General features: G+C 48.1%; 1 protein-coding gene across 3 annotated transcripts in view; it reads left to right on the top strand.

Annotated features, from left to right (window-relative positions):
* LOC135910898 (myeloid leukemia factor 2-like) overlaps positions 1-24,505 on the top strand; it is a 73,301-nt gene that overhangs the window by 12,097 nt on the left and 36,699 nt on the right. For all 3 annotated transcript variants that reach the window (XM_065442964.2, XM_065442966.2, XM_065442965.2), the window contains exons 2-3: positions 16,941-17,067; positions 18,535-18,663. In XM_065442964.2, coding sequence (XP_065299036.1) covers positions 16,941-17,067; positions 18,535-18,663 — 256 coding nt within the window. The remainder of the gene's footprint in view (positions 1-16,940; positions 17,068-18,534; positions 18,664-24,505) is intronic.

Here is a 24,505-nt window from a genome sequence, read left to right as displayed (position 1 = left end):
GGGTATCTACCAAGTCGAGGCCAACTACGATGTTGCCATTAAGTGCTGTCGGACCAGTTCAGCCGTCGTGACTTGCTGGTTGATGACCACCAGGACCACCTACTCGTCTGGGGCAAACTCATCTGGGGGCGTTTCCCCAGATGAGTACGCTGCTGCGTTGCGATGCGTCATCATGAGCGCCTCACCACTTGACCTTGGTATCCTGTACCGTCAGCGGCTAAAGGAGGCTTCTTCCTCGAATCACGCTGACACATCAGCAGTTACAGAAAACAAGGGCAACAAGTGAAACATCTTATGACCTTCCTACAAATTCAAGTCGAAGCAAGGGAGGAAGGCCGTCTCGACCAAGCCAGCTCATGTGCAAGCCAGTGGCATCATCAGTGTGAATCGCCACCTCAGGAGCTAAACCTGCCCTTTGCTGCAGCTCTATCAACTGAAGATCGCCTTACATGCGTCCCTGCCTCTTGTGCAACACATCAGACCATACAGTTCAGGAATGCTCTACGTCGCTCTCTTCAGAAGAAAAACACAGGAAGTTTCAGGCACACAGACGTTACTTCCACTGCTCCAAACGCAACCACATCGCCAGTGAAGGCCAAAGTGCCAGAAATTTGCAATGTGCCCACTGTGCTGGCCGACACCTGACATCGCTGTGCAACGTATGCACTCCAAGTCACAACCAAGGAATGTGTCTGGGCAATGCGTCTGCACCCTCCATGCAACGTGTAAGCGGGCTGGGACCCATTGAAACACCACCTCAGGCAACTTCCATGTCAATGAGTGGTACCGGACTCATGCCTGTATTCCTACATATGAGAAGTGCTTGGGCTGTCACACCAGCAAGGTCGATTTTGTTGATGTTCCTGCTAGACATGGGCAGTCAGCGCACTCTCATTCGGCGCATTTCATGCTCTAGTACTTAGTTGTCCTGCTCAAGGTCTGGAGCGCCTCAAACTATTCACCTTCGAGAAAATACGTCACTCTGTGACCCTTACATGTAACCGAGTGTCCAGCACATTCCGGAGTCAGCACAGTACCAATGAGATCACTATAGATGCTCTTGAAGTACCGGAAATCGCAGTGGTAACTATTTCACAACTGTATGGCACGATCATCACCATGACGACAAACCTCGGTCTTGTTTATGCTGATGCAACCCCTGAAGCAGCTGGTTTCCAAGAAAACGAGATCAGCATTCTCATTGGCTCCAATATCTACTGGGACATTGTAACTGGCCGGATAGCTTGACTGTTGCCAAAAGCTGCTACAGTGGAAACCCGTTTTGGATGGACAATGCAGGGAGCCGTTGACAACTTCTCCCTAGATTGAACTGTACAAAGCATATCTGTTTTTGGTACTGGAGAGCCTCCCAGAGACGATGCGCCATTGAAAGCAACTAGTTCTTTGAAGTTGCCTCTGAATACAGTTGGCATGAGACATTACTGAGAAAGGTAACAAATACAAGTACAAAGCTTCCCTCGCCATGGAAGGGACCGGGACTGCGCCGCAGCTCCTTTGTTTACCAAGCTTCTATACAAGAGTGCTCCTATACAGAGAACAAGCCATCACCATGCCTCAGAAGGATGGCAAGAAAGGTAGCAAAGATGACGAAAACAAAAAAGGCAAAGAACACAGGAGCCTGCAAGAGACACGACAGTGACAAGGTTGCCGAACATGGAACACCACCTAAAGCAGCCGCTACAGACGTGCCTAAGGAACCCATGTCCAATAACGTCGTCATGAAGTCTACCAAAGGCAAAAAATGCTCACCTCCTACAATGCTGTCCAAGCTTAACAGACGAGGCTTAAGGCCATTGCCAACGATGGTTTCATGTACTCCGGACAGCAATTCATTGACGAGTACAAGCATGACAATAAGCAACTATGTCAAGACAAAGGTGTACAAGTACTGCCCTTCCAAAATGGACACCAGCGCATAAAAGTCAACGTTCATTCGGAGCTCAACACAAGTGGAGACACGCGTACTGCAAAAATGCTGCGTCGAGTCACAAGGGTGCCTGCGATAGAAAGCCACTTGACAGCTTCACACTTCTTACTTGGCAGATGTTCAACATGTTTGACTCAAGAGTTTAGTGCGACGCTTCCCAAATCAACTTTAATTCAGCATACATCGACAAGCTTTAACAGATTATCTCTGGAAGCATTGGCACAAGGAGTACTTGCTGCTTCCACGCTCTGCACACGAGGCAATACTGAAGCAGCCACCAGAACTTCTGATTGGAGACGTCGTCCTAGGGTCGAATTTCATAATGGTTCAGAAGGAGAACAGTTCACTTGGCCTCGTCTGGTTGGTCAAAATTTTGTGTCGGAGGCCATCGGAGACAATGGGGTGGCACCGCAAATTATGATCACGTCACGTATCTGTCAGTCATTTCCAAAGCGAACCTATCTTTGGCTAAGAGCGGAACTGGCAAAGGGGTAGTCTGCTTTGGGTCCTGTTGCTGAGACTTGGCTGTTGGCTTGCGACCTTGGCCGGTCACGCCGGTCACGTGACCCCGAACACATGCAGACGTCGCATGCACCTGCGTTGGTTGCTTCGAAGGCTATTACTTGCCTTTGTCGTCTGCTTGGCGTTGCGCTTTAGCTGTCGACCACGGCTGAATGTGCAATACGTGTTCACAGAAATGGCGGATAATGATTTGCATCGCCCCTGCCGGCTTTCTAAGTAGACCTTTCGCAGGCTACGCTATCAACTGGAAGAGACTCGGGTGCAAGCGTACCAGTGGTTGTTCCATGCAGAGGAAGGAATTGCGTGCTGCGATTCATCGCCACCGGCCTGCAGCTCCCAGAGGTCGATCGGAAGCGAAGCATTCATCGGAATAGCCTAGATCTCTGCTGCCGACACTGTCCACCAAGTTGCTTTTGCAATTACCGTATGGCCAGTAGAAGGGCTGCGTCAGCTTTCCCGTGACCTCTGCTTCATAGCCAATGCCAAAGAGATATTTGCATGTTGAGATCGAATTCCCAGTGCTATCGCTAGCATCAATAGCTCGCAGATTGCCATTGAGCAGTCAGAAGGGTTCAACTTAGGCTGGTCCAGCGCTTCCTTTGTTCAGCTCATAAAACTACATTCAGGACGGGAAGATATTGTGGAGATCTCTTATGTGGCTGCCCTTTCTCTAGTTCGGAAGTGCCGCACTTTGTTCCTCGATTTCGTAGCACAGTGCACCATCAGCACCACGCTCTTCGATTTTACTTCGTGCAGGCAATTCAGGGTCCGTATATCGTAACGTTCGATTTCAAGTTCCATTGCTTCCATCACGCGACGCGCCATAGTGCAGATCACAGGGTGTAAGGGTTCCAGGACAATCTCACCACTGTCATCCAGTTGTCAGAATTGGAGCTCGTAGGGAGGAACTTTGGACGAACTAGGCGTACGGGATTTATTTACAGATATTTACATTAGACGAAGAGATGCATATGACAGTCTAGCGCGACTCCCAAATGGAGCACGCAAGACGAAGCATACAGCATAGGAGCAGGAAGCTCCAAACACACTGCTTCTCGAGCACGAGCACACCCTAGCAACCGACAAACAGCTGCTTATAAGCACTGTGTCCTCCCTAGATCCCTAGGTGAGGAAAAAACGTTCTACCAGGCATCGTAGCCGAGCCGCCTTTGAGCGGGAGGGCTTACACACACATGTAGTTTAGAAGAACTTGTTGTTGGGCGAGTTGGTAGATATTAGTGAACATTGTTTAACTGCGCGATCAAACGGACCACAAAGGCAGCATGGGACATGGACAGGCACAGACTTGCAACTAATTTTTATTCCACAATGACCACATATAAGTACACCCCCGACAGTGAGATGAGGTTTATTGACGAGCGTAGGTAGGTCGCGTTTTGCTTATACAAGGTTTTACTTTTCTTTTATCTTGCCTTTTTTCGCGCACACGCAGTGGTGTATGTCGGGGGTGTACTTATATGTAGTCGTTGTGGAATAAACATTAGTTGCAAGTCTGCGCCCGTCCATGTTCCCTACTGTCTTTGTGGTCCGTTTGTTTGCGCAGGTAAACAATGTTCGCTTACACACACTTGCGCACAGGTTTCACTGCCCCCACCAAGTTCAGACGGGTTTCGCGGAACTCTGGGCTTACGTCTTGAAAGGCGCGTGGCAAGGTGGCGCCAAATACATTTCCTCGGGAACTCCCCCGCTCCTGAAAGACCAGGTCGGTGGTGGTGAGTTCAGTAACAAAGCCTGGTTCGTCGACCTCATCTCGATACTTCTGCGACGGAGAGTCGCTGACACGGCGTATTGTCCTCCTTACACAGCAGACATCGTGACACCATGAGGCTGGAGGACAGTCAATTCCTAGAAAACGCCAACCCTGCTGCTGCAGCTGGCTGAGAAATTTTGTATGTCAGCACCTCGACAGGCCATTCCTAACAGCTCCTCCATGGCCCGGAAAATCTCGACTGTCCAGCGCTGACAACTGCTGGGCAGGAAGAGTGGCTGGCGAGCAAAGATATGGCTTTGCTCTCTGCAACCCCTGCGCACTTGGAATGCCTTCAACCATCTCACAACCGGCACAGAAGAGTCGATCCCAGCAACACAATACCACTCAGTGTGCAAACGCCCGGAATTGGCTGTTAACCCACCAGGCTTCCTATCAAAATTTCAATGCAAGCCACTCTACTGGGAAACCAAAACTTTGCCCCAAAATTTCGTGCTGCCAAAGCGAGCGTTCACGTTCCCCTTGAGTTCGATCGAACCTGACCGTTGCGCTGCACAAGATTAAAGGTTTACGCAGAACTAAACCGAAGGCTCTCAACCACCAATACCCGAACATAACTTAAGCAGCCTAAGTTCGTGAACAGCCTGTTTTTACCCTATCGCAGTGGCGTACTTATCGCACATTCTGGTGCTACTGAACAGTCTGGTCAACTCCACAGGCAATTCGCACTAGCTTTGTAGTCATTATTGAGAACAAGTACTTGCGCCGTACGCAAACGTTTCATCACGCTAACTTTCGTTGCTTTCTCTAATCCAAGGACACATACCTTAAAAAAACTACTAGCGTGACTTACGCACTCCGCAGAACTCTAAAAAAAAAAGCGTCTTCTAGCAACTAGTTCCATGCACGCTCACTAGAGAAGTCAGAACCCGGCCGCCCTAAACACACAAGAGCAACCCAGTCATAAATCTGCTTCCTTCCGTCCACACAGGACACGCGCTAATGGATCTAACAGCTCTTCTCAGTGCAAATGATGCACTAACTGAAAATCTATGCGCGTAACCTTAGAAAATTCAAACACACTTATGAAAAAAAGGTTAACTAATACACACGCGCATTACCATAGGCCTCTCAACAATAACCTTGACCTTCAGGTTACTCACACGCACACAAAAAAAAGAAGCCTATCTACTCATTAACAACTCGCAAGACTAAATGTTTACATAAAACACCTATTTCAAACCTCAGAGCTTCTCAAATGAAAACATGAGGAAAGCTCATACCTTACATAGTTAAAAAAAAAAATTTGTCTTAAAGCGCGAAAATTTTCCAATGCTCAAAATTAAAACACCTTTCACTTCTACGGAAGCACCCTTGGTCTCCTGTTCCAAATGTTTATATCTGACTCGTACTTTTTAGCCCTACTCGAGGTGGTTGCGATTCGGAAGCTATTCTGGCTACCCAGGAACAACAAAAGGACTGACACACTATGAGCTCCTTCAAGACGTTAGTCTCCTGCCAATTTGCGTCCTGGCGCCACGTTTTCATCACGAATTCGACTGACCGCGTCGCGACTCCCTATCACCTTGTCTCGTCTTGCCACCTTGCACTCCATCGCACTACATGCTGCATTCCGAAAACAGAACGATGAAGAACATAACTGCCCCATGCCCTTTGTCCGCGTCCGTGCGGAACATGCTTCTCGGTCTCTTTTTGACTGGTGGCCCGAACGTGTTTGATGCGCCAACATCGTCAACGATGACCGCACCTTTCTTTTCCTCACGCCCTGGCTTTTTGCGTCTGTCGCCGTCTTTGGCTGCTCTACATTATTCACTGTCTTTCGGTCTTTACCGCGCTTCTTTCTACGGCACTTTCTGTTAGAAGTCCCTTTTATGCCGCCTTCTCGCCCCTCGTGCTGGCCGGTACACATCTCGTCAGCCCGGATTGCTCTCCTACCAGCGCAGTCCGAGTGATTTTCATTTAAATCAACTCTCACTTTGCCATGACTAGCAGACAGCCCAACCGACTCTGGAACAATGCAGCAGTCTTTACTCGAGCTATGCATCTCGCACTCTTGCGAACTGCCCTCTACTGCACTGCCCTGCCCAGCTCACGCTGTGCCTCGGCACACAGCTCGTCGGTCTCGGTCGCTGTCTCACCCGCACAGTCCGAATGGTTCCTAACTAAATCATCGCTCTCGTGGCTACCTAGACTGGCGGATAGTTGCACCGATCCCTGAACAATGCAGTTGTCTTCCCTTGAGCTACGTAGCTCGCAATCCTTCGAACTGCCCTCAACTGCATCGTCCAGCTGGTACTGCACTTCGGCACGCAGATCTGACTTGACATGGGTGCTTGCGTCTGTCGGGTCAGCAGTACTCTGTACTTCGTTAACAGCCTTGTTAACATTACAAGCGACACACACGTGCAGTGTCTGTGCCAATTCATTCATAGCTGGCCTAGCTGTCTCTACAGTGTTCTGTTGGCACAGCACCTCGTCGCTCTCACTATGGCCTTTAACAGCGTCTGCTTGCACAAAGGCATCGTTATCTGCTAGCACTTCGAGTTCTCCTATGAACATGCTGCTAATCTCGCAGGTGCTACTACTTCTGTCGGCTTTCGACCAAAATCTGCTATCTACTTCCTCCCACTTTCACTGCGTCCAGCCTACAGATTTCTCAAGCCGCTGTTGGCTTCTTTCGATTGACTGCTCCAAACCTTGAATCTCTTCGTTCAATGCAGCAACGTACTGCCTTGTTACTTCTGTTGGGCCTTCTTCCTGCGAAATTCTTTTTAGTTCTTGCCTAGCTTTTTCTTGTTTTTGCCTCATTTCTTCCTGTTCTTGCCTAATTGCTTCCTGTTCCCGTTTTTTGCTTAGAATTCGTTTACCTTGATGTTTGATAAATTTCAAATCATTGTCACTTTGGAGAATGGTTTTACAAATTTCTGCTTCCGTCAAGTCCTCCTCTACGTCTACCTCAACCTCTTCACACAACCACAACAGGTCAGCTCTCGTCAAACACAATAGGACCATGGTCGCTACTTTAAGCTTTGGCTCTGCTGTCGCACAATACTTGCTGCGATACCCACGCAAATCAGAATACAAGTAAAAGATACTCAGTGATTCAAATCTACAAACACAGAGAAATTGAAGCCTGGTAAATCGTACAGCCAAAACCTAATGCTTACCCACTGAAGCAGCACCACATCACCAGTCGTTCTCCACTATATCCAGTCAGTTGCAAGAGGTGGTCAATCTCAAGTCGCCTCCAACTTGATCGGGATACCGGTCGGTCATCATGTCCCATAGTCCGTGAGCTGTCATTGCGTTCTACAAGCTGTAAGCCGATCTCACCACTGCCATCCAGTTGTAAGGGTTGTAGGACGATCTCACCAACGTTACTAGACTAGCTTCAGTTGTAAAACTGCCCGCCCGCGCGCTTACAACCACTGTCGCCACTTCTGTGACAGCCACCAGAGGGCAACGCTGTTCCATCGGGCTCCACTGCAGACGCCTCGTCACAGCCTTGAGCTCGTGCGGACGGGCAGTTTGCGCTTGTTTCATGCTCGCTGGCGTTCTCCCTTGTCCGAATTAGTGATACCACGAGAAAGCGGTATCCACCTAGAGCAATAAGATTTATCGCGCCAGTTCGTTAATACCGAAAGAAGGGTAAACTGCACGAAAGGAAGAAACGCATACAGCAAAGCGCAGAAGCTGCGTTTCTAAATGTTGTTCCTTCCTGTCGTCTTAACGTTTCGCGCAGTTTAGGCTCACGAGCCTGAATATCTGGCCAAAGTGCGTGATTTTAGGATGATCTTCATCCCCACCGAAGCTTCTCACCACGCCAAAGAAGCGCTACAAAAAGAAAGATGAGGTTGGTCTTTGTACACACAAGCCACACACACAAAAAAAGAACTCGGGATTTTTTTATTCCGTGAAGATGCTTAATCAGCGAAGCTGAAACATGCCGCCCCTGTGTTTATCACTCGGTTAATCCCAAGGGTTCATTAAGGTATTTCTCAGTTATGAGGTTACACACACAATTGGCTGCGAGAGAGAACGACGTCACTGACGGTATGTCCGCAGTTGTCGCTTGCGTTCGATGTCTCGAGTTTGCTCGGCGGCGTGGTTAGCAGCCTTCGCCTGCGATTTGCTGCTTGTGATTCTTCGAAATTAAATTTCTTCAAAATTAAATCTTTCCGTTACGTATGACCATGAGTGGCTCATACTCCCTTAAGCAATGGCTCATACCCCCGTAAACGCGGCCTCCCCATTACGACGACAGAAGTGAAGTGAAACTCTACGCTGGAAAGATGAACGGCCACACAGCCAGCAGTGGAAGGCGACGACGAACGCGGGAGCAGTGGCACGAGCGCGTGCCGTTGATTTCGCAGTGAGTTCCCGGTCGGCACGAGGAATCGCTCTGTTCCACGCCGAGCGAAGCGTCGCATTGCTGGGAGCACAGAAAAAGTGGTGCGCCGAACTGTCGACATTGTTCCGATAGCGGCCTATGCAGCCAGGTATGCAGCACGTCGGCATTGTCTGCTGATATTCTTAAGAAACTCGGCGAAGGCTACAGTTTCACGGATGACATGATTGCTGAAATTCGCCGCCAACAAGGAACCACAGAATACACCAACGCTGCACCGCGTGCTTAGTCCGGCCCGCCCGCGTAGCCAGCTAATGAGGAAGTGAAGCCGGGCGCGACTGCAGCGCCACGAACGCGCGTGCGGGTGGCGGTTCCGCACAACGGCGCCGAGTTTTAAAACTGAAGCTAGTCTAGTAACGTTGGATCTCACCGCTGTCATCCACTTGTCAGAGTTGGAAGTCGTAGGGAGGAACTAGGCATACGGGATTTATTTACGGATATTTACATTAAACGAAGAGATACATTCGACAGTCTAGTGTGACTCCCAAATGGAGCACACAAGACGAAGCATACAGCATACGAGCACGAAGCTCCAAACACACTGCTTCTTGAGCACAAGCACACAGCTCACGAGCACACAATAGCAGCCGACAAACAGCTGCTTATAAACATTGTGTCCTCCCTAGGTCCCTAGGTGAGGAAAAAACTTTCAACCAGTCATCGTAGCCGAGCTGTCTTTGAGAGGGAGGGCTTACACACACACTTCTGCACAGGTTTCACTGCCCCCACCGAGACCAGATGGGTTTCGCAGAACTCTGGGCTTACGTCTTGAAAGGCGCGTGGCAAGGTGCCGCCAAATACATTTCCTCGGGAACACCCCCACTCCCGAAAGACCAGGTCGGCGGGGGCGAGTTCAGTAACAAAGCCTGCTTCGTCGACCTCATCTCTGCATTCCCGCGACGGAGAGTCGCTGACGCTGCATATTGTCCTCCTTACACAGACATGACGCCAAGAGGCTAGAGAAGGATGGTCGGTTCCTAAAAAACGCCAACCCTGCTGCTGCAGCTGGCTGAAAAACTTTGCATTTCGGCACCTCGGCAGGCCATTCCTAACAAGAGATAGCGGCGGCGCGGTGGCAAGCCAGTCATGTCCGAGCCGATGACGAAGGGTGAGAAAAGAAGAAAGATTGATATTGTAACGTGTAAAAAGACACAGACAAAAGAGGCTATTTACAGGCTATTTACACTGAACTGGAGCCAGAGCGCCAGGCCGACATTCACTCGCGCCAAGGGCACAGACCCACTTCGTTGTCATTCTCGCGGTGGATCGTCTGTTGAGCATCGCTCGATGATATCGTAATACTACCCCCCAGTGGCAGAAGTGCCGTCACGGTGCTGTTAAATATCCAAGGGGTGTGGAGAGTTGTAGGGCTTGAGTCGAGTGATGTGGACAATGTCACTGGTTGTCACAGCAGAGGACGTAGTGGGCGTGGCTAGAGCGATTTCGTAGGTGACATTGGTCACTTGGCGAAGCACGCGTTATGGGCCCGTGTAGCAGGAAAGCAGTTTTTCACAAAGGCCAACTTTACGCGACGGTGACCAAAGCAACACGAGGGTGCCGGGCACAAAATTGACATCACGGTGACGGAGGTCGTAGCATTGCTTTTGTTTGTCTTGAGAGACTTGTAGACCAGCGCGTGCAAGTTGGCGAGCATGGTCAGCATGGGCGATAGCATCACAGGCATAAGCGCTAGTTGATGCTGTGGTGGACGGAAGCAGTGTCCAGTGGTAGCGTCGGTTCATGGCCATACAAGAGGTAAAAAGGAGAAAAGCCAGCAGTGTCGAGACGGGAAGAGTTGTACGCAAAGGTGATGTAAAGTAGAGCCTGTTCCCGGTCACTGTGGTCGTCTGAAACGTATTTGGACAGCATGTCTGTAAGGGTGCAGTTCAAACACTCAGTGGAGGCCGTTCGTTTGAGGGTGGTAGGAGGTGGTAAATTTATGCTGTATTGAGCCAGGCACGCATGATGTCGTCAATGACTTTGGCTAAGAGCGTACGGCCACGCTCTGTTAGCAATTGACACGGAGCATCATGAATCAAAATGATATCTTAATAATATGGCCAGCTAGTAAAGGTGGCCCTAAGAACCATTTCACGGTTTTGTCACGCTCGCTGCTTGAAGAGTGCTGGCAGCGAATACCTGTTGCGGGTATCGTGCAAGCTCCTGGTAGAAGGCAACATAGTGCTGCACTCTGCCAACTCATTTGTGCTTACAATACCACCTGTCAGCTGAGAATGAAAAAGAATGACATTCATGAATTATTTCTGCATTGCGTAAAAGCCTGGCACCACACGTTTGTACTTTAGAACTTGCCATTAATTTATATTTTATATTTAATTATCAAGCAGAAACATTCTGCAGTGCCTCGATTAGCTCATCATATGATGATGTACACTTCAAAGATAGCACCCTCTCGTCTATTGGTCATGTCCTCTCCTTCTTCCATCTCCAGCTTGGCAGTGGCACATTTAGTGATGTAAGCAGCGAAGTTAACGGTTCGTTTTCCGAACCGTTATAATATTCTGCCCTTGGTGCACGACGTCGATTTGTCGCCTATCCTGTGGAAGCTTGCCCGGGTGATGGAACTGCTTCCTGGTTACAATGGAGTCCCTCGGGCATGCTGCCTGAAGTTGGCGTCCAGCTCTGTGATAAGGCATCTCGTGCTAAAGAGTTATTTCGAGAAGCCGGCAGCCTTTAGCAATTCGTTGGCCACAGGAATGCATTGCAAATAAAGAAGGTACACCGCGCTCAAGCGGTGGCCACGGGCGCTGCTTGCGCAGTTGCTGCCAGATGACGAACGAGTCAGACATCCGGGTGCAGGTCTAATCCCTGTCATTGTTTGCTACACGGTGAACCCCATGCCTAGCACTGGTGATGATGGGCCAGTGTTTGTTGTCTTCACTACATTTAACTCCAGGAACAAAAAGCTGTCCTGGAGACCTAAGGGCTCACCTTGATGAACATGTCATAGTGTGTCTTCAGGTGCTGCACATGTACGATATCTCATCCCCAACGGCGCAGCTCTAAACTCGGCGCTCGATGATGCGGTAAGGGCCTTTGTACTTGGGCAGTAGCTTTAAAGAGAGACCAGTTCTATTGCCATGAACTGGCAGCCACACAGGCATGCCAAGAAGGAAAGTGGGCACATCAATGTAGTCGGCGCGGCTGCTCTTCTGACGCTCCTGGTCAGTTGAAGTTAAGGCCCGTGCAAGTTCATGGTACTTCTCTGCATATCTCGCAGCAACAGAAACGGGTATACACTCCGATGCATCATGCCCGTATAGTAGAACTGTGCTGATAGTGTGCAATGGATGGCGGCCATACACTAAGAGAAAAGGCGAAAAACCAGTGGTGTTGTGGTTCGCGGTTTTGTATGCATAGATGACAAAAGTTAGAATGAGGTCCCAATTTGTGTGGTTAGACGCGACATCGCAAGCATGTCACCAAGCGTACGGTTGAACCGTTAAGTAAGCCTGTTCGTTTGAGGTAGCAGTAGTTGGCTTGTTAGAATGCAGTAGTTGTTAGATAAACAATGCGGCACTGATCGAGGGTGGCTTCAACGGCTTTGTACAAAAAGACGCGCCTGCGATCATTGAGCAGTTCTTGGGGTAGACTGGCGCGGAGGATAAAGCTGCGAAGGAGGAATGACGCAGTGTCGCATGCTGTAGCTGCCGGTGAGGCAGCGGTTTTGGCGTATTGCATGAGATCGTCAATTGTGACAATGGCCCAGCAGTTACCAGCAGTTGTCAGGGGAAGTGGCCCATACAAACCAATGCCGACACGCCCAAATGCCTGGGCAGGGCAAGGTAGAGGCTATTATGCACCTGGTGACTAGGGGCCTGGAGATCTGCGGCATTGGCAATTGGGGCAAGAGCGAACAAAATTCTGAACATAGTTGTACATCCCTCGCCAGTAGTACCGCTGTTGAAGTTGTTGGTAAGTCTTCAAAACTGCCGAGTGCTCACACTGGTGATCAGCATGGAAGGATGCATAGATTTCGGAGCACAGTCTTTGAGGCGTTACCAGTAACTGGTACGGTCATTTGAGCACTAATTACGTCAGTGAAGCAAGTCATCACAAATGGTGAAATGGTAAGCTTGATGAAGCAGCATGTGAGATGTTGGTTGTGTTGAATCGTATAGAAAGTGTATAAGGGAGGCAATCCAGTGGTCCTTGCACTAGTGATGACGATTGGCCAGCATTCGTCATCTTTACTATAATACAAATAGATACAAACATTCCCCGAATAGTCTGTGAGGCACCCTAAATGTGCTAATGCATTAGTACTTCCTTTTGCATGCACTTTTATTCCCCTGCGGCAGGAAAGCAGCCATGTTCCCCGCACAGGCATCAATTAGACAAGGCATGAATTGGAGAGTAAAGAGAAAGGCGAGATACAATGGTGCAGCATGGGCAAGTCTGGCCATCTAGCATCAAAAATTGCAGCTGGATGAAATTTGACAACTTTAGTCAACATCGGTTCACTGTGCAAGGTATTTTAGTTGATGGCGACTATACTCGTCAGCAATAAAGAAAGGGTTAGTCCTACGCCTGTTATATTTTATTCCATCACTTATAGCAGGGTTCCTAGCTCTTTCTCAAGCCTAAAAGGACACTAAAGGCAAATATTAAGCAAACATGAACTTAAAAGTACCATTCCGTGAACCTTACAGCACTTGTTTCATGCCCAGAAAAGAGTTAGTCTGAAAGAAAATTGCATCTGAAGTGTGTGCTTATATTTAGAGAAATTCAAATTTCCCGCCCCCGAGAGGGCGAGTGGCGACGTTGCGTAAGTCATCACGGCCCTTTTGTGCCCTGGGTGAGTAAAGCACTACCTGACACACGGTGCTACAGCTTTTTATGCACAACTCAAACGTGTGGCTGTGGAGGAAACTGAGCCAGGGCATAGCAGTGAATTCGCCGCTCCAACTGCTTTTGGTCAAGTGGTGTGGGCCGTTGTGGCATCACACTACTTCACATGAACCTGCAATACCCTGCCACTTGCAGTTTGTGCGAGTTTTGCGAGCGATCAAAACCAGCGCAGCTCTACACGATACTGAAACTACTGATAGGCAAAAGCATGGGTGGTATAGAGCCAAAAACAAAACCTTTAGACCACCTCCATCGTTGTGATAGGCAACATGAAAGAATTTTTTTTTTTTCTAAATATTGAATAGAACTGAACTAGTAGCTTTTTCTTCTGTCTTATAATGCAATGATCTTTTTATTAGAAGTGGAAAACTAGACAGAATTGTGAGTGCCTACATCATTGGACTAGTATTTGAATGTCCCGGTTGAGCTGCACATCGCATCCTTCATTTGCCTCAATTTTTTTATTGCTGAAACTGTTTGCTATAATATTGAAGCCCTAGATGTTCTGGAGCATCAATCCATCAATTTAGCGCGACCTAATATTTGCCTTTAGTGTTCCTTTAACCCATGATATTGTGTAAGCGTGACTGAATGAGGACGTAGGAAGAAAAAGATACACAAAGAGGGCGAATTTTTTCATGGTCAAAACATATACTGTAATGGTTACAACGATGAATTGAGAAATTGTCTCCTTTTCAGATAGCAACACTGATGGCTTGCTCTTGCATCTTTTCTCTGATTTTGCAATTCATAGGCCTCCACAAACTCCCTTGTCATCCTGCTATGAGCCCTACACAAAATAGAAGTACTTTCAAACACGTGTTTGCCAGGACAATAGTGGCAATGTATGCCCAAATGGCCTGAGATTACCCTAGGGACTTTACATCAATGCACTTTTAGTCTCTCATTGATGCATCTTCCAGTTCGACCAACATACATTCTTCTGCACGAAAGCGGAATTGCGTAGACATCGGTATCTGTTTCTTTCTACGTCCTCATTTAGTTGTGCTTACTCTATCATAAATTAAAACAAACTAGCGCACCAAAATCTTTTAACCAAGTTCCTTTAACATCCACATTTTTGCCCCATATTTTAGTACCAGTGCAATGCAATCATTTTACACTTTCACAGATAATCACAAGCTGCCAAACATGGCTTCACATTGCCTACATTATATGCCCCAAGCTATTTCTAATTTTTGTAAATGTTGTCGTTACCTGGGTCACCTTGACAATTTGGCCTAGAAGAATGTCGCTGAATTCCAATTGCAAATTCTTTTTTGACTGGGCTGTTAAATGATTCTTTAGTCGTCAGAATATCAATTCTGAAGCCTATTCTTAGAACAGAGAAGCTTGGTGTGTAGATCAAGCGGTGACAATTGTGTCTGCAAAGTATCAAGCAGCTGCACTACACGAGAACAGCCGAAATATCTGAAGCTCGTATGCGCTTCGTCTTGAGGAGCCTTGCTTCCAGCCAAAGAGTCGCATGAACAAATGTTTCTATGCACTGCCTGCCTGCACTGTCACCGATGATAGCATAAATTGTCTAATGTGGAAGAATGTGCAAGCCTCCATTATCGCCGCTGGGAGTGCACCATGCAGCAAAAAGAGGGCGGGAAGGAAAAATGCAGAACCCGCTTACTGTGGAATTATGCTGTGGAATTACTGTGGAAGTTATGCGAAGCATACCCACTATGGCAATGCAAACATGATGATATTGTCACAGACAAAACCACAAATGACTTTGGTCGACGCTATAGATGTGTTTATATATCGCTGTCCTAGCACCTTCGTCGTTTTCTTCTGGGAGCCACCCAACATGCCTAGCATGTGGCACCGAATCGCACCGAGTGGCTGTCAGCTGTGTCGAGGTCGTGGCAATATATACCCAGCGGCTCAGGATGGTAGGCACAGCCATCTCCGCAGTGTGGGAGACTAGATAGATAGGTGCACTCAGAGTGCCTGAAATTTGCAAAGAATGCTCCACTATAAAAGAAAGGCAGCAGGGTTCATGATGTAAACACGACGTGGTCCCTCCTTGGCTGAGAGAAAGCAGGGAAGAAAAGTTGCTTGCGGATGCTAGTGAAGCTCTAAGTCTGGCAGCATGGCAACATAACATTTCAATTTGTTCCGTCTTTTCTACAATGACTCGGTTTGAAAAATTATTCTGTTAAGATTCTCACTTGCCCTGCAAGTTGCAGTGCAAAAATGCAGTAGCATTATAGGTGGACTTGACCCACTTGGGAGGTATCATCGTCTGGCCTAAAGCATTCTTCCAATCCCAAAGGCAGTGCAGTCTAACATGGCATCTTGTAGCGCTAGCTGTCATGAAGGAATAATGTGCGTAACTGGTGCAGGCATCCGCAGACGTTTCAAAGAGTGACATTGGCATTCGAGAAGCATGCAATCGTGGCCTAATAGTTAGAGCATTCAATAGTTTATTGAACTGTTTATTTATGTTCCCAAAAATAGCATACAATAAGCCTTCTAATTTGGTGCACAAGAAAGAAAAACACAAAAAGGTGTCATAAACAAAATGCATATTGCGTATGCATATGCATACGCAATATGCAGTATGCAGCAGTAGGCCGGCAATGTGCTTGTACCTATTTTACCGGTAAGTACCCAGCGGCAGTTTCCACCTGCATCCCACAGCCACGACAGATGCTATACTAGAATGCCAGTATTATGGTCATTGTTCTTGAGAAGTAAAATATTTAGGGATGAATTACTGTCTTTGTAAAAGTTGTTGACAAGTGCTCGAAAGCATTTATGTTGGCAACATAGTTTTAATGTACGAGATTTAATTACAGACAACTGAAGTTTTAACTGTAACTGCTCTGAAGAAACAGCTTCACTTGAAACTGTTAAGATACTGCAAGGTCGCACAATTCCACTGTCTTTTCTTTTGTAATTCAAGTGCACACCAATGGGATGGAATCATTTCAGATCTTCCATCGGGTTGAATTAAGGGTTGGATTTCGCTGTAACTGGTAAGCATTATGAAAAGTGCAAGGCATTTGCATCGACTTTGTTCACTTACTGACTCTAAGCATTTTATATCAGCCTGGCTTTTTGAGCCTCATGCATTCCTTGAAACAGTGCCAAAGGAACAAGTTCCTTGTTTGACGCTTTAGTTACGACACCAACTCGCCCATTGCTTGAGCATTCATTGAGCCTTGTCTTCTTTTACACCCGCCGTGGTTGCTCAGTGGCCATGGTGTTGGGCTGCTGAGCTTGAGGTCGCGGGATCGAATCCCGGCCATGGCAGCCGCATTTCGATGGGGGCAAAATGCGAAAACACCCGTGTGCTTAGATTTAGGTGCACGTTAAAGAACCCCAGGTAGTCTAAATTTCCGGTGTCCTCCACTACGGCGTGCCTCATAATCAGAAAGTTGTTTTGGCACGTAAAACCACATAATTCTTTTCTTCTTTTACAGTCCGTTTGAAGGCATGAGGCAGATGGAGGCCATGCTGGGCCCCATGCTCGGAGCATTCCCAGGACTCGGGGGCACACGACGTTCAGCCAGCCTTGGGCTGTTCCCTACCGACATGTTCTCCACCATTGTGAGTGCCCTGTGGGTTGTAACCCTGAATCGTTTATCAGGTTGTAACCCTGAATTGTTTATAAGATTTTGTGTGACTCGCATGCAGTCCAAAAGTTGCGGAGCCGTTTTGTTCAGGTTCAATTTTCAAATCATAATTTTGCGGTGGTCCTTAAATGCATTTTTCCTGTCTTTTTTATGTTCCGTATAAAGTCCAAGGATGACAATACCGTCTCCACGCACCATATGCTGTATGTATGAGTTAAAGCATGCGAAGGAAGCTGACAATCGCGTCTCGATATGGTGTACGAGAAGGAGGAAAGTGGAGAACAAACACGCCGTCTTCCATTCCATGAAAGGCCGTGGGGGAATGGGTGGGAGGGGGGTGTGGCATTGTGCTTCAACTGCGTGTTTCATGACAGGGTGCAAGGGGAACTGACGATCGTGGCTCGATCTCGCGCGATAGGGAAGAGAGTTGAGAAGCAGCGCAGGTGGGAGGAAGCGGGGGCGGCTTCAACTCTTTCAACAAGTGCGTGCTTTGCACGGTAGCGCACGCGGTATTTTGAATGGGATCCACAGACGGCTCATAGCTTTGTGCACGCGGTGTTCTCGCCGCTCTTGCATTGAAGTGATAGACAGCGTTAAGGTCACTTCGCTCGCTGCAGCTGCCGCACTTGCTCACACCAGTGCTTTAACAGCGAGTGACCATGCTCATCGAGTGTGATGTGTTCATGTTCACTTGTGCGCGCTGATGCCATGCTTAATTCAGTTAGCAAGCGAATGTTTCCAAGTTTATACAGCCAATAAACACACCATCCTTACTTTGTATAGCTGTCTACCAATTTGCTATCGCAATCGATAACTTGCCTTTTGATCAAAACTGCAACTCTTGCTTTTTTTCACATGGTCCTCGTGCTTTATTTTTGAAGTTAATCTATAGCAAGTACAAAGCCGGCCACTACAAGCAATGCTATCAGCCACGCCAGCGGAGTGGACGTGAATGCTTCGCAGGCTTCGTTTCGTGCCATCAATGTAAAGACATAATCAGCATGGTATGAAAGCTTATCTTTGGTCGTGGACTCGCAAGTTAAAAAAAAAAGACTTGGAACACAAATTTTTTTTCTTTTTTCGGTTGCACAATAGTGCGAAAACCTTTACAGCTCCTTTCGTGCTAGAAAAATTTGTCAGCAACTATACTTATTTGCATAAAAGGTCCAATTTCAATATGATAACGTAAAGGGCTGACTTTATCAACTTTGTTACCCTAAGTTCAGCTATAGTGTCTTGAAAACGTTGTGATAGTAAAAAAATTGCTACATGGGATGCCACACTGTACCCTTTTAAAAGCTTTGGCAGGGTTTTGAAAGCCCTTGAATTTCTGTCTCTGAGACCTGTGCGAACCCTGATTGAACAAATGGAGTCTTCGTGTAAAGCCCCGCATAAGACAATGCCTCTGAAGTTATCTGTCTCCCTCTCTCTCTCTCTGCAGGGCCGCCTCTCTCAGGACCCGAACTGCCACAGCTTCTCGTCATCCTCGGTGATGACGATGACGACTGATGAGAATGGGCGACCGCAGGTCTACCAGGCCACCCAGTCAACTCGCACTGCCCCAGGGGGGGTGAGTTCCTTGGCGTGGCCTGCCTCACCGCATGCACACTGATCAATGTTGCAAACACACAGCGGGTAGGATGAACTAAGAGCCCTGATTGTAGTTAAACTCTATATAAATCGATACTTTACTTCATTTATTTGAAATTTCATTATAGCGAAATTCAACCATTTATGCAAATAAGTACAGTTGCCAATGGATTTCTCACACACTGAAGAGGGGCTGCAATATTTTCCAAATTACCAGGCAATCGGAAAAAACAAATTTAAATGAAAAAAGTCATTTCTTTGAAATTCGGAGTCGATGACCAAAGATACGGTTTCATGCCCTGTCGACGATATCTTCACATCGACAGTACAAAGCATAGCCTGCGGGGCTTTTGTGTGCACTCTGCTGCCATGGCTAATAGTGTTACCCACAGTGAGATGGTGCTTTCGTGAAGAGTGCAGGCAGAGGAGAGAGAACATTTGTTTGGCTCTTGCGTCACCGTGTCTCCGAAACACGAGATTACGTGACCTCCAGCACCAAATGCGTGCGAAGACAGCACATGTGAAGGCACTGCCATCTCTGCTCCTCCACGCTGAACCAGCCACAGATCTTGGGTCATTATTACGGATCTCACGAGAATGAAAAAAAAAATGCCTTAATTATCTGGCATGCTGAATTAATGAATGAACAACAAAAAAGTCCGGCAGATCCTACGTCCTGTAGGAATCTTATGTTATTCGAAGCAGAGTGCGGGAAGCCTACTATGTTAACGAAACAACCACAAGAGCACCAAGACTTCGACGACTGTTTCACGACCTACATGACACGCATGTCACAACCTATCATTTATGTTAGTCATGCACTCTCATCGTACTATGCCAATTTTGTACGTACCAAGTTAACGAAACAACCACAAGAGCACCAAGACGTAGACGACTGTTTCATGACCTACATGACTTGCATGTCATGTAGGTCAAGAGAAGCCTGAAAAGCAATTGGGGATCTTGGAATGCTATCGCCTTCCACACTCAAAGGCGAAGCTTGAGCTTCCTCCCAATTTTTCTTTTCTCTTTTATTTCAGTCAGCATTGTCGTCACAATCACTTTGTGCGGGAGTTTCGTTCACCATTCTGCATGTGGTGTGTCCATGGAGCAAATGTGCCTCGCAAACGTTGTCGTATCTTCGTGTGTGTCTGTGTGGTTTCACATTTGTGTGCGAAGAAACATGGCTCGCTTATTTTCGATCTGCGTTGGTGGAAATCGCCAACGCGGTGATTCTCTTGTCGATTGTACATAGAAAGGACTTCAGTCTTGCTCAAATCCAACCAAAACCGATTGCCACCTAGCATAGTATGATGCAAGGCATCATCAGAGATTCTTCTAAGCCCTCTAAGCCTAATTAATGTTATTTTTTGGGCTGAGTGAATTCTATGACTCTTCGGTATTTCAGACTACAGTTAAACCTCAATATAATGAAGTCAGTAAAATCTAATTTTCTTCGTTATATCAAAATTTCGGTCTAGTGAAATCCGACCTTTCTTGCAAGTAAGCACAGTGGCCGATCAATTTCTCTTACACAGAAAGGGGACGCAGAATTTTTCGAACTATAGGGTAATTGAAGAAAGCAAATTGGAATGAGAAAACACTACATCTCAATAAATTTGGGCGTCGGTGACAAATGATACAGTTTCATGCCACGTATGTCGGTGATATCTTCTCGACAGTAGGAATTAAACAAAGCCAGGCACACTTTCGCGTACACTCCACCCCCGCAGCTGACAGCATCGCCTGCACTGGGACGATGTTACTAGGAACAGTGCCAGCAGCAAGGAATGAATGCTTCGGCTGCCTCTTGCTCCAACAGGTCACCGAAACTCGAGATTACGCAACCTCCAATACTAAACGCGCGGTACGACAGCTTACATGGAGCCACACCGTCTTGGCATGTCCACTCTTTTGCGCATGCGGCAGATTACCTCTAAAGCAGGGCATGTGGCTGCATATGCGCTCGCCCTCGCTTACAGCCATGCGCAGCCATGGCGGAGGCGCGCGCCAACTTAGGTACCTGCCCACTCCTGCCCCTCACGCACGCTTGATAATGTTACCGCGAGCTCGCTCCACTCCCCCTTTTTCCCTTTGCTCGCGCAGGAAGGTGGAACTCGTGAAGCCACCATCTTTCTTGTCTCACCTTCGCACACTTTCACTCGTACCTTAAGCACACAGTGCACGGGGCACGATAGGATCTTATCGCACTTTGAGCGTGATGCAGCTCCACTTCGGAGGTCACTGTTGTCACGCAGCATGGGATTCGAGAGGCACGTTTCCAAGCAGCCGCTTGTAGTTTGACCATCTCCTTCCATGTATTGTCTCTGCATTCCTTTGCGATGGCAGTGAAATTTTGTTATACAATCAAACCCACATATAACGATACCGGTTTTAACAATATTCCGGTTATAACAATGAAAAGCTGCTGCTATGTTTTCTATGGGGAAATAACCTGCTTACTACAATGTCCCCATGCCGCATTATTGGTTATAACGAAGTCTGGCTGCTGTGTGTCTGTGCCAAAAGGTATGGAATGCGAAATCCTCGAAAAGAAAAAAGAAAAAGTGAAATGCGAGCCACTGCATGATCGCCTGCCACCACAACTGCCGCCGCATGCTTCTTTCCAGGAGAAATGCCCTTCCACCCCTCCGAACATTAATGGGCCGCGCCCAAAGCTCTGCACCGCACCACCCTCCGTAACAGGAATGGACCACACTGCGCTGACGCTGCTGGCGCTGCTCCCAGATTAGGGCACCCTAACCAGATTGCTCACTAGGCCAGGCCCTCACAGTTGGTTGTTTATTCTACGGTCTTCATGCTGTGCAGTTCTGCTAACAAGCTAAGCCGCTCGTACTTGTCTTTGTTCGTTAGCAGTCGCCGATGAAACGCAAGATAGCTGGTCCACCCACTGGTCATCAGCAATGCACAGCATTGGCGGTGAAAAGAAGCGCGCTGGTTTAGATTTAGAAATGAAGTGTTCTAACCGATGAGGTGATCATTGTGAACGTGCTTGAATTGGATAGTGACAGTGACGGCCACGACAGTAGCGCTGGCACAGTAGGGCAGGCTGCCTCAACATTGTCCCTGCGGGAGGTCATGTAAAGCCCGGGATACATGGAGCGGAAAACCGACGTCCAGGTGACGAAATACACCTGGCGGCGAACGCTCGCCCCTCAGCATCCAAAAATTTCACTCCCGCCGCCGGCTACCCGTTCTGATCGGAGAACTGGCGCTCGGCTATAATCGCCGGCAGAAATGTCAGGACTGCCTGGCATGCTGACCAGGCGTCAAGACGATTGATCTCTCTCCGACTTCCAGCAGCTGGTTGGTTTTTGTGTATTTTTGGTTTTCCATCAAAGCGTCCATCGCGCTGAAGTGACGGAATGCAAGTGTTTGGGCTACTTTAGCTGCCCATTTTCGGGCTCTCTGTGCGTGAAATGGACGCCATTGATCAGGTGGATATTGAATGTTTAAGAGTACAAATTTATGTAAACTTATTTTTCATCTGAAAACTTAAGTGAGGTGCTCACGAAACAGATACAGTCAAACCTCGATATATCGAACACGGATATATCGAATTATTGCGTATATCGAACACTTTCTAATCACGTGGAAAATCGCATGCATTTTTAATTTTTTATTTCGCACGGGGCCGGATGTAAAATGGATATATCGAACTCTGCCGCCCCAGACCAAGTGCGCTCTGTTGACAGGAGGCGAGCTTTCCCGCAACACTGTCGAAGATAGCGGCGGCGCGATGGGCGTTCCCGACTGCTGCGTACGACAGCTCCCACATCGGTTGCGCCGAGGGCGCCATTTGAGCGTAGCGGCGTACACACGCAGCGGCTGGCTCCTAAAAAGCGCGCGCTCCCTAGAGACCGGCCGTGAGCCAGCCCGGCCGCCTCATTCACGCGCGCCCGCGCCCCCGCCGTGCGCGCGTGATCGAGGCGGCCGTGGTGCCAGTTGGAGTGCTTTGTCGGTGCTGAGCCACACAGCATGTGCATTGAGGACTTCGTTGGCGGTGACGACAGCACCGGAGCAGTGGCGGAGTTAACAGACGTGGAGATCACGGCAGAAGTGACTGCTGAGCGGCCAAACGAAGATGCTGCCGAGGCTGATCCAGCAAGCGCTGATGTTGCCCCGCTCCCGACTGCAACTGAGGCTGTAGCTGCTTTGGCCGTTGTACGCCGCTACTGCGGCGCAATAGAAGGCACTGGACTGTCTCTTGTGGACCGTTTGGACTATGTTGACGACGCCGTGGTCAAGCACGCGGTTGCCAATATCAGTACTTTCAGTGAACGAAATAAATACTTTGTTTGAAGCTTCTTGTGAGTATCGATTGCGCCACGATTGGTTCATTGATTGATTTGTGCTAGTTTTTGACGCGTTTTCTATGTGATTTTAATATCGAATTCTGGCTATATCGAACTATATTGCGATCACCGCGCTGTTCGATATATCGAGGTTCGACTGTAATAATTATAAGTGCGGTGCAGTTTTCTTACCAACCCAAACGAATATTCTATGGCGCAAAATAGTATGTGCATTGTATCACTTTTCTTGTTATTATCTTTTTTGTGTGTGGGGTGCCGCCCACGTGGGTTTCTTGTTCGCGGAGAGAGAGAGACCTCCTTTTTCCTTCCGCTACTGTGACGAACGTAGCATTGGCATGCCCGTCCGCTGGCATCGTTAGTCGAATAAAGAAGCGTTACGTTTTTATGTTGGGATTCGTCCTTCGGCAGACACGACATCCCACAAAACTAAGGTCATAGTTGGAAAACTACAAATCCTTCTGCCTGCACTCCACGGTGCTACCGCTCAACGTAGCCAGACGGCGTAAAGCCAGCCCGCTAAAACTCTTGCAGCTCAATAAAACGTGTGGAAATAGTTTGTAAGCACCTCTATGAAACATTTTTCCAAGTTGTTTAGTCATTAAAGACAAATACAGTCGAACACGGATATATCGAACTCGAAGGGGATCGCAAATTAATTCGATATATCAAAAAATTCGATATAAAAAATACAGGCCCAGAGACTTTACCTGTGGCGGACGATGACCTACCTATCGGCGCATTCAAGGATGACAACTATTTCCGCACACACGACGCAACGTAATGCTTTATTCGCGTGAAAAAAAATCGCTTATGTTGGTCTGCTTCTTCGCCTTGCAAATGAAATTGAAGACGCCAACCTCGATCTTATCGAGGCTGTTCAGGTGCGAAAGCCCGGTTCCTTCCATGTCGCCGCAACAACAGCGAATCAAGCTGAACGCTGCCGCCACTTCAGCGGCGGAGTACGAGCGTGTAGCCGCGCCCTCGTCCGGACGATCTTCGTCGCCACTCGAGCTGTCAGCCTGGGTCCCTCCGACTGCAGCTACAATATCCTCGTCGGCGAGGCTCGCAACAGCCTGAACATTGCTGTCATAATCGTCAGCAGACACTTCGGCTGGAACGGCAGCCGGAAAAAGGGACGACAACTCGCGAAACGCGTCGTCCATGCACTCGTCGCCGTCGCCGTCGCCGTCTTCGCAGGTTTCAGGAAGTTTGGCTGTCACAAGGCCTGCCTTCCGGAAGCAGTTGGCCACAGTATCCTGCTTCACGTCTCTCCAGGTGCCCGTCATCATTTGAATGGCCCCCAGCAGGTCAACCTTAAGCTCGGTGCCCATGCGGAGGTTCACCAAAAACCTATCAATGAGTCGCCTCCTGTAGCCCACTTTGAACGACTTAATGATGCCCTGGTCGAGCGGCTGCAACTTTGCTGTCATGTTCGCCGGCAGAAACTTAAGCGCGATGTTTTCGAGCTTGCAGGTGGTGTGATGG

The sequence above is a fragment of the Dermacentor albipictus genome, chromosome 2, assembly GCF_038994185.2.
Source record: "Dermacentor albipictus isolate Rhodes 1998 colony chromosome 2, USDA_Dalb.pri_finalv2, whole genome shotgun sequence".
Lineage (NCBI taxonomy): Eukaryota > Metazoa > Arthropoda > Arachnida > Ixodida > Ixodidae > Dermacentor > Dermacentor albipictus.
This window is presented reverse-complemented; position numbering and strand designations above follow the sequence as displayed.